Here is a 14,923-nt window from a genome sequence, read left to right as displayed (position 1 = left end):
GGAATATGTGGGCTGTTACTTTCTAATCACGTAAAACAACAAACTATTCCGTAAACTGCAATGGACGGAACAAGGGATACTGATACATTCACCAAAGTAAAACAGAATACTGCTCTACCAGGACATCTATATCCGTAGGAGGAAGGGACAAATGCCAAAATTGGCAATGCAGTATCAGATGTCGAGTAGGACAAAAAAATAGACCGCGTCAGTTTAACTTACTTGTGCCAGTGGAATCTGGGGCAGCATGAGAAGGGACGAATTCAGGTGCATTCGGATTCAATCCAGTGGACTTATCTGACTTGTCTCGAACGGCAGATGGTAACACCCACATGGAAGGCCTCACTCGACAGCGAACTCGGGCATTCTCAACATCCACTTCAAGCCAGGGACTCACACGAATGGCCTACGAAAAGGAAAATTACCACAGTGAGCGACTTTTTTGATACAGCGACGTGTCGTTGAACGACATGTGGTTGCTCAAGCTATGTGGTTCAATGTTAACTGTGAGACTGCGCCGGATGAAAAATAAAAGTAGTGTAGCACAGTGACCTCAAATAGCCCAAATATAGTCGACTGTCATCTTTAATGTTACCCACAGCCAGAAAATCGCATTGTATTGTATCGTACATATGCGCCAGTATGTTCATACTAATGATGATGAGAGCACTTGTTACCGCTTTGGGGAATGTTAGTCCCGGCGAGTGCATCAACCTCCAAGGGCCTGGTTACTTGCTATTCACCTTTCTTACCTAAAGGACTGTTCTTAAGACGATCTTCGGAACCAAATGAACAGCGAGTGGCTAGTGGTAGTGTGATAAGCATGCATCAGTGAAGTGGGTGAGGACAAGTTGACAGGCTAACCGACAATAACTAAACAATCGATGGGATGTACTGAGAACTCAGAGGATAGGGACTCTGTTGAAAATGTCGCATCTGGATGGGAAATCCAATTTACTGATGACTCTTGCCTTGTAAGGAAATCGCGCCTGCGATTCCCAGTGGCTACATATGTGTGGTGGCAACGATCGCTTGGTACGTCAGTTTTTATTGATGACCAAGACCGAGTGAAAGAAATGTAAAATTCTACTGCATATATTTAAGGTCGTGCTAAGACAGATAAAGACAATACCATGTGCCTGGCAATCAAAAACTCACCCATCACGAGAGTTGTTTTTACCTAACACTATTTACCGTACCTCAACATTGTTAATCTGACGTTCCCACCAGACCCGACCAATACTTCGGAGACACCGGTGGTCAAACAGTCGCAGTTCTGACCGCCGGTGTCTTCGAGGCATTGACCGGGTCTGGTTGGAACACCTGGGTAGCTATGCTCACGTACGCCAGGTGATGCTGCCAGTATCTAAACTGTCTGGAGGCATCGCTAGACGCAAAGCTACCGCACATATTTGTGGTGGACAAGCAGAGCCATAGTGGTGATGGCAATGAGGAGGATGAGGGTAATGACGATGTTGCAACCGACTATGCATTGGAGTAAAATAAAGAGCTTCGGCAGATTACAGGCAACCGCACCCGAATGTATGAAGACTAGAGACAAACACAAGCCAGAAAGGTGGCTACATTACTTATATCAACCCCCCACTTAACTTCATTTTTGTTGATAGGGCCAGTATATACTCTCATGAGGTTAATACGGCCGGATAACCAAGAAATTCGATGTTTAATGCTTTATTGAAATTTCGTCTTACTTCCTCTCATTGGTACCGTGAATGACTGCGTTTACTAGTGTTTAGCAATTGCGAGGAAAACAATCACAAGTGTGAATCAGCCGATGACCGGAGAAGGTAGCTACTCAGTTGGTATGCACACGCGGACTTGCCACAGTGATCAATAAGTAATTGTGAACAAAAGATCCTGACCTGGACTCAGTGGTGTACAGAAGATTGACTAGCAGCAAGCACGCTGTCCCCGAAGCGAAAAGATCACGTGATAGAAGTTAGCGCCATTATCTGTCAGAGGCACACAAAAGTACCGTCCGACAAAATGTCAGTACAGCAGAAAAACTAACTGCCGATAATTCGCGTGATAGAATGAGAAGCGATTTGAAATCGGAATGTATCATGCAGCGGGTCCCACACTACAGATAAACTACTAGGATTGATGACTAATTAGCAAAATGATGCAAAAGTGCTACTTTCAATACGAGTGAACTGAAACTTCAATGTACTGCACACGCTTGCACACCAACAAACACCACGTGGGTGGTGTTACCATGATGCAGATAGAGTCCACCCAGAAGGTAACTAAGAAACGCACCGGGAGATTGTTGTGAGGACCTGAAGTGAGACAATTCTAGAGCCTATTTGTTCTGCACTAACCCGTGGATATGGACTGCCCCAGGACTGAATACGCTTCTAGTAATAATTCTGGTGGTCTACAGACTTAATCGCTATCAGGACAGTTTCTCTAACCTTTCCCATGCCAGCACAACTAGTTTATTTATTACAGTTCTATACACCTTTCTTTTATAATGTGAAGTACGCCGGATAAGTCACAGCTCAACTGGTCTCATCACCGAGCACCTGGCCTTGCCTCAAAGGTTCGTTTCTGGTGTGTTGGGACCCATGAATAAGGGTTTCGGAAGCCGTCACCCGGTTCCTTGGACTGTCTATGTCTACAAGCAACGAACACTACAGAAGCGCTACTGCTGTGATTACGCAGAAACTGGGACTCGAAACAACCAAAATCAAAATCTGACGCAGAAAGTCTGACAGAAGGTCACCGATACGGTCAAAAACACGAAACAAATTACTCCAGATCTACAACTAGTGGATTATCTGTAAGTTAGTAACCAAGCGGTGAAGCTAATGGACTTCCGAATCCTTTCAAGCAGGCGTAACACGTTTTGGACAGCCAGACCACTGGTTGTTGAAATACAACCAAAACTAGGGCGTAAGAACGGATACGGAACACGATAGTACATATATGTGATCCGACTGAATAACTGAAGTCTACTTAAACATGCAAACTGCTCCTTGAAAAGACCGGATATAAAGAAAAAGGCTTTAACTCATCCAAAAATGGCTAACTATGAAAACACCCCATCTATAAGTTGGTTGATTATACTAAAATCGTAAACTGTCCACTAAGGTATAGTGAAAGTAGTGTGATGTCTGATGCTGGGTTTCGGTAAAAAAAACACCAAAGTAGAACAACAGTACCTCAAGAATTTCACCCAGATCAGAAGAAAGCGACGCCACACGATTGAAGCTGGCTATTACACTAACTGATACCCAACCCTCTGAATCCATTTGGCGACGGAGGAACAGATCGCGGGCCAAATTATCCTCACTGAAGTAAAACTCCACCTGATGCAAGATTTGATGCCGCACAATGATGGTTGGATCATTGCTTGAGGTAGCTAGGAAACAGAGGTCTGTGGGTTGAGCGATTGCAGAAGCAGAGTAAATGGTTGGCACAGTGCCATTCACAGCACCAGCCGGCGCAGTTATTGGGACAAGTGGAGAGGCAAAGTTAGGAGTGAACACTGAACCAGAAGTGGAAAGTCCAGTGGGTTTAGGATTTATCAATGGCGTGGTTAGGGTAGGCGTGATGCTGCCAGAATTTGTGCTTCCGCTTGTGTCAGTTGCAGCGGGTAATCCAAAATCCGGGTTTCCGACATTTCCTGATACGACCGGAGCGGTAGCTGGAGCAGTTGGATAGACCATGAGAAAGGGATATCCCAGAGTAGACACTAAAATTGAAAATACAAAAGTGATTTCAATCAAGATCAGTTCAAAACCGCCTGTCGACCGTAAACTAAGTTCAAATACAACTGAAGAGTACAAAACCCTTGAGTAGTACCAATTTATCAACAGGTACATGATGACCCATGATAGGCGATGTGAATGCAGTCCACTGCACTAGGGACATCAAGACACCAGCGACACTAGGACATCTGCTCTAGTGTGTAGCAAGCTGCTGAGGACCCGGTAACCATTGCTGGAAGTGCGTTGGGAGCTACTGCCAGACCCAGAAATCTCGCAGGTGCGGCAACTAAGAGCTGAATTAATCCAACGGCACTTATTTACAAGCCGATCGCCTAGTACTGATGAGAGTACCATTAAAACTGAATGGAAAGTTTTTTTTGCAAATATCTATTATAACGAATAGTTATGACTCCACTGTGCAGTCAGCCATTGTTTCAAAAAGAGCATTCATTTCTTCGACCTAATTGGTTGTTCTTTAAGGTTGTGGCTAAAGAATACATTGTTTTCCAAAATCAGATAGGCTCTAAGTAGTACCAGTGGATAAAGAAAATGGGCTGGAGAGTCATACTTCAAATACCTTGGAGACCAGCGTCGAGTTTTTCATCATAATAGGGAGAAATGAAGCTTGTTCAAGTTAGCCGAGGTAACAACGAACTTCCCTTCTGACTTTGAAGAGACTCCATCGTAGATGGCTTATTAATAACCTACGTTTATGGATGGACAAGTGTACCGACAGAAACAGCCGCAACGAATGCATTGATCTTTCTGGCAAGTTCATCGTGATCGCATAAAAAACTCACGGAAAGTGGGTGAAACACCAGGACTTTGCGAAGCCGGCCCATACAATGGGATTGGAATAAAAGGATGGGGTATACCATTCAGCCGAGGATTGATTGGACGATTCTGAGATGAGGATCTACCAGAGAACAAAGCGGCGGGCTCTCCAGTAGACCAGCGTGGACCAGCGTGTGACTGCGAAACGCCTGTGGTGTTTTGAACGGCTGTACCACGAACTGAGTTAGGTGTAGACTGAGCAGAAGTGTTGCTCTGGCGACGCTGTGCGCAGAAAAGACAAGGGTTAATAAAGGATCACAGTAATTAGAAAACTTACAACCAGAGATATCAATCAGACAAGCTATGACATGATAATAAGCTTTTGAAGGTATTAGGAATGTTGTGGTGAGTCGTCTGCCGGGTTGAGGACCAGACTCATAGGCTGCTATTTGGATAATCTTATCGACAAGTTGTCTATCACGTCAATCGCCTTACTCGCAAGCATGAGGCTAGGACTCCAGCCCACCCAGTCTTGCAGTAGCACTTAACACTTTACAGGCAAGTCACATGCTACATCCCGAGGCAGGATTATTTAGATTATTTAATGTTGTTTGCATCATAATGGCATCAGATTCAGGAATAGACTTTCGGTTCCGCAAGCATCAGAGGTTCGTAGTAAGTCTTCCATAACTGTAGCAATAGAGGTGAGAGAACAGCTTTGTACCACACCACTTGATGTTGTCAGGTGAGAGCTCCCCGTAGACCTTACTGTTAGAAAGGTTCGTGGTTCGAACCTGACGTCTGCGTCTCGACTTACCCTGTCTGGGCTTGGGCAACCTGGCAGTATCCCAACCCTCGTGCTCCATTGGGGTGGCATGGAGGCTAGGCACCGAAAGGGTGTTTGAGGTGGATGATTTCTGAAGCATGCCAGGCGCATGCCGAAAAATGGTATGATAGTGGTCAATCTATTCAACAGGGTCTGTGCCTTGGCCTTCAAAGATGAGAGAAATTTGATCTGCATACTCCAGGTCGAGAAGGTTCTCACCATCAACCATTTGGACACAATGGTTTCAAAAACAACCAGCGTTCGCCTCATTATTTCATCAATGACGAATTTGAACAAGAATTGAGAGTGGACATCCGTGTCTGACACCACTTTTTGTAGTGAGGCTTTTGGAGCTCACAGTAACTCTCACACGCTCAGAGAATCTAGGGCCCGGATTATCTGCACAAACTTCTGGACATACCCTGTTGAGCATAGGTAGATAACTGCACTGGACGATCGAGAGAACTGAACGCATCCTTGAGGGCGTCTGTACATGTAACGTTGCTGTAACACCTAACGGTGTGAAGATGTGCTCAACACTTCCTTTCCTGTTCGTACTGTGAGACAGACACGACGAGCTGGAATCTCTCTCCACCGAGGTATGCCCTGTCGTAAGCAAGGACACACGCTGTAAGTACTGCGATCGAAATGACTAGTCTGTCGCACTCTTTGCTTCCGGCTGTGCATCATTGGTGATGCGAAAGCCGTTGAAGATGGATATCCCGAGGTGAGCGTTGTTTTGAGGCAGGGGTATCTTTATTCTTGAACCCCCGTTGACCGTTATCTCTGTGAGATTTGTTTGATGTTGGCATACGAACCTCGAGAGGTCTATCACCCCTCTTATTTGTATCTGCTTACGCCCAAAAGCACTATGGCCCTCGAACCGCCACACAATTCTGAGGATCTGAGTGTTCCGTTACAATGCATCGAAAGTTATGGTTGAGACAAGGACGTAAATAGACTTAGCGATTCTGGGACACGATTGGATGTTCGTCTTTGATACGTGAAACGCTCCAACACCTCGAGTGCATCCCCTGGATTCATCATCATCGACAGCATGACATCAGTGTTCAACACCGATGCTTCACTGTAAGTGGCATGTTCAGCGACTGCACGGCGAGGAGCATAACCTTACATTTTGAGGGTGCAAAGCGCATGCCAAAGGACATCCATAAACACACGCCTTCTACTCGGAGACGAGAACGATTTCGTCGGCACACTCCAGGTCGATAAGGTTTTCGTTAGCAGTTAGACGAATACCATCGGGTTGGAAGACCAACTGCGTTCGCCTCATCATCCCGTCGGTCGCGAAATTAAGTAGGGATGGAGAGATCGGTAACCCCTGAAGGGCACCAACTTGTGTACAGACGATTTTAGAGAGCTCTTCAAATAATCTCACGCCCGGAAGTCTGATAATACAAAGAACCTCTGTTCACAAACATAAGAGGCACTTCTTGACTGGCAAGCATGTCTAGAACAGACCAGTGAAGGGAGAGGAATGTACCTTGGAAATCTAAAAGTACCAAAAATGGTGGGTCGTATGTACGTTTGACTTCGGTTTAGCACCTGGCGGAGTGTCCAGATATGGTCAGCGCAACCCCCACCAGGACGGGATCTCGCTGGCTGTTCGCGAGTCGTTGTTCGACAAGCCACCATAGGGCGACGAAGGATAAGTGATGCTAGTCTTCTTGCGACTGGAGTCAAGCTGATTCTCTGTGGCTACCACACTCACGCGAAGTCCTTTTTTTTAAATAAGCACTATCACCGATTATCCCGTTGTCTGGAGCACTCCTCCTCGACCTAAAGCTGCCACCTTGACGCGGTGATAGGGCTTGAGTGGTGCAATGATCCCGCGGGCTACATTGGCTGGAACGTCGTTCCACAAGGTGCAACCATTCCAGGAAGTCCAAAGGGGAGCAGTCAGACTAAGAACAGCGAGACCCTGTACTACGAGTAATCGTGCTTCGAGGCGGTCTGGGGGTAAAGTCGTACTGTAAGTAAGGTGTTTCTTCCAGGCAGCCAGCATGCCCATATATATGGAAGCAGTGATTCTGCATTCCCTCAAAGAGGGACAGGTTAGAAAAGGTCGACCTTAAAAACCGCACAATCCGATCGCCCAACGGTTGGCCGTGACCGTCGGCGCATTATTCAATACGGTCGAAATATTTTTAAAACCAAATAGTCCGGTGCTGCTCAGAAGGCACCTGCTGTCCGTTCGGTTGCAGCACCCTTCGGGTGCGTAGGTGCCATGCCACACGAAGGAGGCACGAGGGTTGGGATACTACCAGATTGCCCAAGCCTAGACAGGGGAAGTCGAGAGGCTGAGGTCAGGTTCGAACTACGGACCTTGCAGTCAGTACATTCGCGCTCTAACCACTTGGTCCATCTCGCGGCATCGGGAATGAGACAGCAGTGCCTCATTTGCTGCTACCTCGGGGTAGGCCAACTCCCTGCAGGCTCCGAGCAGGGTGCCGAAAAAAAACCACTGTGTTGCATCGCTGGTCAGGCTTTCGAGTCAGACTCAAGAAGGGGTACTTTAACCGAACCGCCTTCCTCGGCCTGGGCAACCGGGAAGTATCGTTTGCGCTTCACACCCACAAAGTGTAAAGTACTACTGCAAGACTGGGTGGGCTCGAACCCTAGCCTCATGCTAGCGGATGAACCGATTGAGGTAGCAGACAAATCTGCTTACCTGGGCAGCTGTATCAGTCCCGGTGGTCTCGCGAAAGATGATATTTCCATCCGGATTGAGAAGGCTAGAGCAGCTTTTGTGAACCTACGTCACCTGTGGCGTAGGCGTGACATCAGCTTCTCTGTCAAGGGTCGAGTTTACAATGCTGCTGTGCGCTCCACACTGCTATACAGATCAGAAACCTAGTCGTTGCGCGCTGAGGAAGTCAAAAGACTTTCAGTGTTTGACCATTGGTGTCTTCAGAGCATTGCACAAGTCTGGTGGGAACACCGGATCAGCAACGCTGAAGTACGTCGAATGGTATTCGGGAGAAATAACTCACCCTCGATAGATGAACTGATCACACTGCATGGGTTGCGCTGGCTTGGGCACGTGCTGTGTATGCCAGTCAACCTACTTTCTCGAAGGGTTCTTCTCCCACAACCATGTGAGGAGTGGAAACTAGCCAGAGGCGGTTAAACAATGACTTGGAAGTGAAGTATAAAAGCCATCACCAGCAAACCCAGCTGTGCTGGTCATTGGCGTCTTCCTGGATGGGGACCCTGAGACTGGCCACATCAGTGGTTTAAGACATTGTCAGACATGGCTCATGAACCTCAATGGTGCAACCAAGCTATTCCCTTCAATGCATAGCTTTCTTCTCAATCCCCCTCCCACTTGACAGTCCACCGTCAGTGCTGTATTTACGCACGGATTCATCAGCTCGCCTTCAATACGCAGCTATCTACGTCATCCCCAACCCAAATCATCGGTGGACGAAACTGTGGCAGCCACAACCACTGTACGACATGTACGCGGTTCTCACAGCTGACAATCGTGCATGATGACTTCACCCGGGGAATGTTGGCGGGAGGGCATCCGGACCAGCAGCTCAGTGGCGCTTGAGAAAACATACGCAGTGACAGACCTCTGAAGCTGTAAGGCTTCCAGGTTCGCCGTCAGGGATTCTACTTCAGCTGCGGGATCAATTGAGTGAAAGAGATGGCCGCGATCATGGTTCTAGGTTCTCGGACCAGCGGTTGAGCTTTCCAATGAAGATGGTCGTGCCACTTTGATCAATTATAGCTTCGCATCATCGTAGATGTTTACTTCGATTTACGGTGACTTTCTCCTGGAGGGTGAACAAGGTCCCACTGTTAGACGCGCAGACCACCTGCACACCAAATACTTACATGTTTGCTTTAACATTAGACAGCCAGATTTTCAATAGTCCTCCGTTGCGACAGCACCAGTCCTCAGAAGCGCAATGGCTGTAGGCGGACTTTTGACATTTTGGAATATATTTTACGGAGGATGTGTTCCGGCAGGATCAATTCAGAGGGGCGAAGTACGCCATAACAGCGAATAGCGACGGCCGCATTGGATACGGTAGTATTGTTAGCTGCAGGAACCACGACTGTATGTGGCCGGGGATAACAATAGGGCACCCACAACTAAATAAGAGGGCGATTAGGGCCACCGACCAAAGCCACTGGCTTCACAGCCCTACCGCAAGGTAGCAGTGTTTGGCGGGAAATGTCAGTTCATCCTCGTCTTTGAGGAACAAGTCACCACACGTGCTCCAACTCCCAACATGCAGGACTAGAGGGCCGTGCTGGTTAGAGCTCCAACTACTGTCCAACCTGGTATAACAGGTCACGTGAGTGTTACAGAGATGCCCCTCCCCCAGTACAGATCAATGTGTCAATATGTACACAAATCGCCACATCGCGGCAAGGCCATCGATTGTGAAGATAACGGAGCATCCCTGAACGGCTGCAAAGCACCTACAAACACCGATGTGATGTTGATGATCATTTTATAGCACTTCGTTCTAACGCACCAGTGGTCGAATAAAGATCGACAATCCCGAATGCAAGCTTCAATTGGATGGACGCAGTTGATTTCTGAGAGATTCCGTGGACCAGTGTGAAGCTGCATGAACGTCTTTCTGGCACTGTTGATGTGAAAGCACACCTCTTGCCGTGCTTGAACATTTGCGAGGACATTAAAGTCCACATAATTAAAGGAACTGATTTCGTTTGAGTTCACGGTCGAAATCACTCAGTTGTAACACCTTTCGGTGCCTAGGTGCCATGCTACCCGAAGGAAGCACGAGGGCTGGAATACTGCCAGGTTGCCCAAGCTTAGACGGAGGAAGTCGAGGGACAGAGTTCGGGTTCGAACCACGGACCTTCCGGTCAGTGAATTCGCACTCTAACAGGTTGAGCCATCTCGCTTCGAGTTCACGGTCAACACTAAGTGGGCCACACTGGACATCAACGAAGAATCTCGTCCTTTCAGGTTATATCTGCTCCCGATGTCGCCCCAATCTCAGAAGGCACAAGCGCTGTTGAATAAGTGATCAGCATCACAGTCCGTTCGAGGTGCGCCTCGCGTCTAACAAGTAGTAAGCTATTTTCGAACATTCACCTTGAAATACAAGAAGCAGTGGAGGATTTGTGGTAGCTTCGTCGTGAATGTCAGATGCAGTCAATACACGAACTTCGTAAGCCTTAGTCACATTTACAAGGTATATCAATGGGTCTCGACGGTTTGGATTGTATTGGCGCAAAACATGACACTTCAAGGTGGATGATTTGAAGCACCTGAGTTAGACCACCGAAACATTGGTGTTTCAGGATAACGTCGACAGATGTGACAAGGTGGTCGGAAAACGGTTGTTTACTTTTGTATTAGGGTTAACAGCCACGGAAAACGTCCGGCATTCGAGGCTGAGGTGGCTCGGTCGTGCTAAGCATGCCGAATAATTTACCAAGAGCACTGCTGCTTCCGTGCTCCTTTGAGAATGGCGCAAACTGCGAGACGTGCGTGGTAGAAGTATGTGGAAGAAACTACACAGCCAACGTTTGTGGATGTGGTCTCCATGACCATCACTGTGCTCAGCAGTGAATGCTGCGGAGAATGTCAGTGGTATTGAAACTTCCCATATTGTGCTTGAAATAAGAACGACTCGGTAGTAGGTTAGCATCACATTCACTTCTTATTGTCCTGTTTTTTTTTCAGTATAGAGTTCAAATAGAATTCAGTGATTCTACGGTGAAAGGTTATTCACAATAAGTTGAGGCGGAAAGACACCTTATTTGAGGTGGTTGCCGTAGCCCTTCAGTTTCGTGACGACAACCTCTGGCCACTGTGTTGCTATCTTTGATGACACATGCGCTCTCCATTTGTCAAAAACAAAATACAAGGCTAGTGAGGGACGGGCAGCCCACATCAGGAATTCCTTGTAAATGAAATGCGAAATACAAAAGTGATCAGAACGAGTCACGGTAGCCCCCGGAGGAAGCGGTTAGCTCTGGCCAACGTGGTGCAGCTCGGCCTATGTGGTAGACTTTACTTGCAATGTATTGTGTTTAAGTGAAGAACAGGATCGGAGAGTAAAGAAGCAGTGCCACCACATGCAGACTTTGGGACTTGTTGCGAACGCTCGAGCGAATAATTTCCCGCGGAGACCGGTTCCGCTGCAGCTTCACACGTGGGCAGAACTAATGTCCTATACGTGCCACATTCGTGGCAGTAGTTCCTGTGAAATTAACTGAGATTTTGCCGTGGTGCTTCTCGTTTACACAAGTTTATGACAAATGACAGCCTCTTCATGTAAAACGAACTGTAATTTTATACACTCATCATGTTCCGCGGCTCCTGTGCAGACGGAATCTGGCATGCGTACGAATTCGTCACAGACGAGGTTGGCCCGCGTAGGCCAACATTGAAGGATGTACGGGACTACACAACGGACGCCGGGTAAGGGGTCAGAAGATATGCCTAAACCACGGTTCATCATCAGAGGGCATCACCAACATAATGTGGTTGAGAACAGTAAAATGTGGCATTACTATGGCCTAATGTATCCATTTGCTCGTCGGATACTTAAGAAAGCCGAAGTAGATAAAAGATGGGTCAAGGATCGTTGGTATAAATGAACCGATTGACGGAGGAATGGGTAGTTTAATGCGAGACCGGATAACCTTCGACATCGAGGAAATAACCTCGTCCCTAACAGCGAGTGAACTGCATTGAATGACGATTTGCTGAGGACAACTATCTGTGGCCTAGTTGTTCCGAATTTCCTAAATCACTAGCTGCAAGTCCGAAAAACTTCCACTCATCAAAGCAGCGACGAAAAAGTCCACAGAACAGATTACTTCGCCATTTCTCCACAATTGACAAAGCGATGCTGTGCACAAGAAATCCCAAGCACTGTCGGGTATCCAAGCCAGCACAACTTGTCCCAGACAGCTGGTGACTTGACTCACTGCAGTAAAACCAGCAGTTCATCCGGATTCACATCGCACTGAAAATCAACGTATTCCGAACTGGCACATGCAAACCACACCCAGATAAAAAACGTCACTCATTTGCAGGGGTTAGTTGCAATGAAGGTGCTGGAGGTTCGGTCATTCGGATGGAAAACCAACCAGAGCAGCCAAACGGTCCAACGGACTTACCTGCGGTCTAGAAGGCTTTGAAAACCGAACAAAGCGGACAAACGGTCGAGGGCGGCCACCCTGTTGGTTACCAACACCAGAGGTACGATCTGACGTCCTCATGAATGATCCAGACTTCTCGCTTCCTCCACATTGTTCAGATCCTTTTCCATTGTGTTGGTTCTCCTTGTCATGTTCTGAAATATCTGCGCAGACATCAACAACCAAAAGGTACATACCTGACGATCGATTCCAACGAGTCCTTGAAGGTTCGTTAGTATCGAAGCACACCGGTTTCGGGAAAATGCACTCTATGGTGGCTTGTTCCCATTTCTTTTTTTGAGAGCCACCAGTGACTGTTTGGGGACGAGATTCCACTGCAACATCGTCAAGTGAAGAATCAACATTCTATTAATTGTTATATACAAGGCCACAATGAATACCTTTCGCTTTGGCTTATCTTTCCCTTTAGTACCCATAACACCAGAGGCCGCTGGATGAGGAGCGAGCGTTACAGCACTTTGTAGCGTGGGCCAGTCTGAATCGCGTGTTACTGTACCAAACTCCATATCAGAACTGTCGCCCGAAGCGCCTGGGACTGTTCAAAAGATGCATTTCTGTTAGAAAAAGTTTACCTTTGCACCACGGATTTTCCTTGTTGCTAATGCACCCATTAGGGCGTGAATTGCTGCCTGCAGTTACACTTGAATCATCACTGAGGGTACCATTGTGTGTGTCAACCTTTAAAAAATTTGGCATATTCAACAGAATATTTATGACCCTACTTTGTTAGTGGTAACAACGGAATCCACACGAGCATCCCCGGTGGCCATGAAGGAATGCGTTGAACCTCCAGCGCGCCGGCGTGACATCCACGCATTTAAACTATCTCAATAGTTTGTGGCCACTTTGTGGGAAAAATCGACCCAGCTGTTCTGAAACAAATGCAGTACTTATACACTAAGCCGATATCTTGCTGCATAAGAACGGGTACTTAATGTACACAGAGTAATTGGTTGGTGGTGACCCGTCATGTCAATAATTATGGTGGCCACCCTCATCCATTTTAATATTTTCACGTTAACCATGAAGAGAACGTTAAAAGACTTTATTATGAGTCCCTTATCTTTGTCTGCCTACCAGTTACCCACTCAGGTGAAGCGCGAAATTTGAAGTTCAACGTCTCAAAAGCAACCCAGCGAACACTACTGCTAACTAATGATGTTTTATCGCTTTAGGGGGGTCCCACCTTGTGAGTACAAACACCGACCACTTAGCTTGATCTGAATCAAGAGAAGAAATGCTGCATCACAGTAATAATCGTGGAACAAGTGACCTTAGTTTTGCATACATCAATTTAATATCCTAAATGAATTCAAATGTTTTCGCTCGTCAAGGATGGTATGAGGTCCCAGTAAAGTTGTCGCTTTGAAGTGATATAATTTAAGTGGTTCAACTATTAGCGGTTTGTTTACGAGCTGTGCAGATTTCGGTCATTTCCTAGGAACGTTGGGAGGCAGTGGGAATTTGCCGAGTTCCAAAAAACTATAGGACTACCTGCCAATAAAAGCATGATTTGTATAAAGGCAAAACGTTAAATATGTTATCACTTCTATGTCTCCTTTCTGTTGGTTTTAGACGCTCACACCTGAAAGATACAAGTGAAAAAAGGGTGTGGCACCTCACTTTATTTTCTCAGCGCGGGGCAGTATACTTGCCAGCGCTAGGATCCCCATAAACAAATGTCTAATAGTGCATTAAACTGGGTTCTAGAAGGAGCGTGGACAGCCGTCGGAGGAAGGTCATTCCACGCAGCTACTACCCGAAATGAGAAAAAATTTTATCTAATGAATGTGTGTGCCCTGAGCTTGAAAATCTTGTTACTATGTCCCAGCCGTGTGTTTGCTGGGTCAACGGTGAAAAACCTGTTTGCCAAGCTTTGTTCAAACAGGGCATAGGTAAGAATTAGGTCCCCTCGGAGGCGACAGTACGCCAGGGGAAAAAGATCAAGAATCGCGAGACGCGTTTCGTATTCCATTTCGTAGTCTCGTAGCGGCCCGCTGGACACGCTCAATGAGAGTAATGTCTTTCGTGCGTCCTGAGTAGACAACTTGGTTGGCGTACTCCAGGAGCGGCTTGACGTAGGCCCCATAGAGTATTTGAAGTCCATGAGAGTAATGCCGGAGAAGGTGCGTCGGACCATCCGTAAAATGGCAAATGCCTTTTGGGCCGATTTCTCATAGTGCAGTAAGAAGGACAAGTTTGAGGAGACCCAGATGCCCAAATCGTTTTGGCATCTATCCCCATGATGTTTCCTGGACCTTTCTCACCATGCATAATAAAGGCATTCGCTGATTCTCTACTAAACGACATATGGACAAACTTTTCGTCATTCAGAGGAAGGTGTCAGTCCAACGATTATTGCTCAGCAGCGTCTACACCCATTTGGAGGACATTGGCATTGGAA

At 46.9% G+C, this 14,923-nt stretch overlaps 1 protein-coding gene across 1 annotated transcript in view; it reads right to left on the bottom strand.

Moving 5' to 3' along the window:
* Positions 1-14,659, bottom strand: part of T265_00362 (hypothetical protein) — a gene marked incomplete at both ends in the record, with an annotated part of 52,306 nt that extends 37,647 nt beyond the window's left edge. Inside the window, 7 exons of the mRNA XM_009164107.1 lie at positions 223-406; positions 3,186-3,718; positions 4,535-4,790; positions 12,478-12,864; positions 12,900-13,048; positions 13,092-13,171; positions 14,382-14,659. Of these exons, the coding sequence (XP_009162371.1) occupies positions 223-406; positions 3,186-3,718; positions 4,535-4,790; positions 12,478-12,864; positions 12,900-13,048; positions 13,092-13,171; positions 14,382-14,659 (1,867 nt within the window). The remainder of the gene's footprint in view (positions 1-222; positions 407-3,185; positions 3,719-4,534; positions 4,791-12,477; positions 12,865-12,899; positions 13,049-13,091; positions 13,172-14,381) is intronic.
* Positions 14,660-14,923: the final 264 nt, after the last annotated feature.

The sequence above is a fragment of the Opisthorchis viverrini genome (genome assembly GCF_000715545.1).
Source record: "Opisthorchis viverrini unplaced genomic scaffold opera_v5_3, whole genome shotgun sequence".
Taxonomy (NCBI): domain Eukaryota; kingdom Metazoa; phylum Platyhelminthes; class Trematoda; order Opisthorchiida; family Opisthorchiidae; genus Opisthorchis; species Opisthorchis viverrini.
Note: the sequence above shows the minus strand (reverse complement) of the source record. Positions and strands in the feature narration are given on the sequence as shown.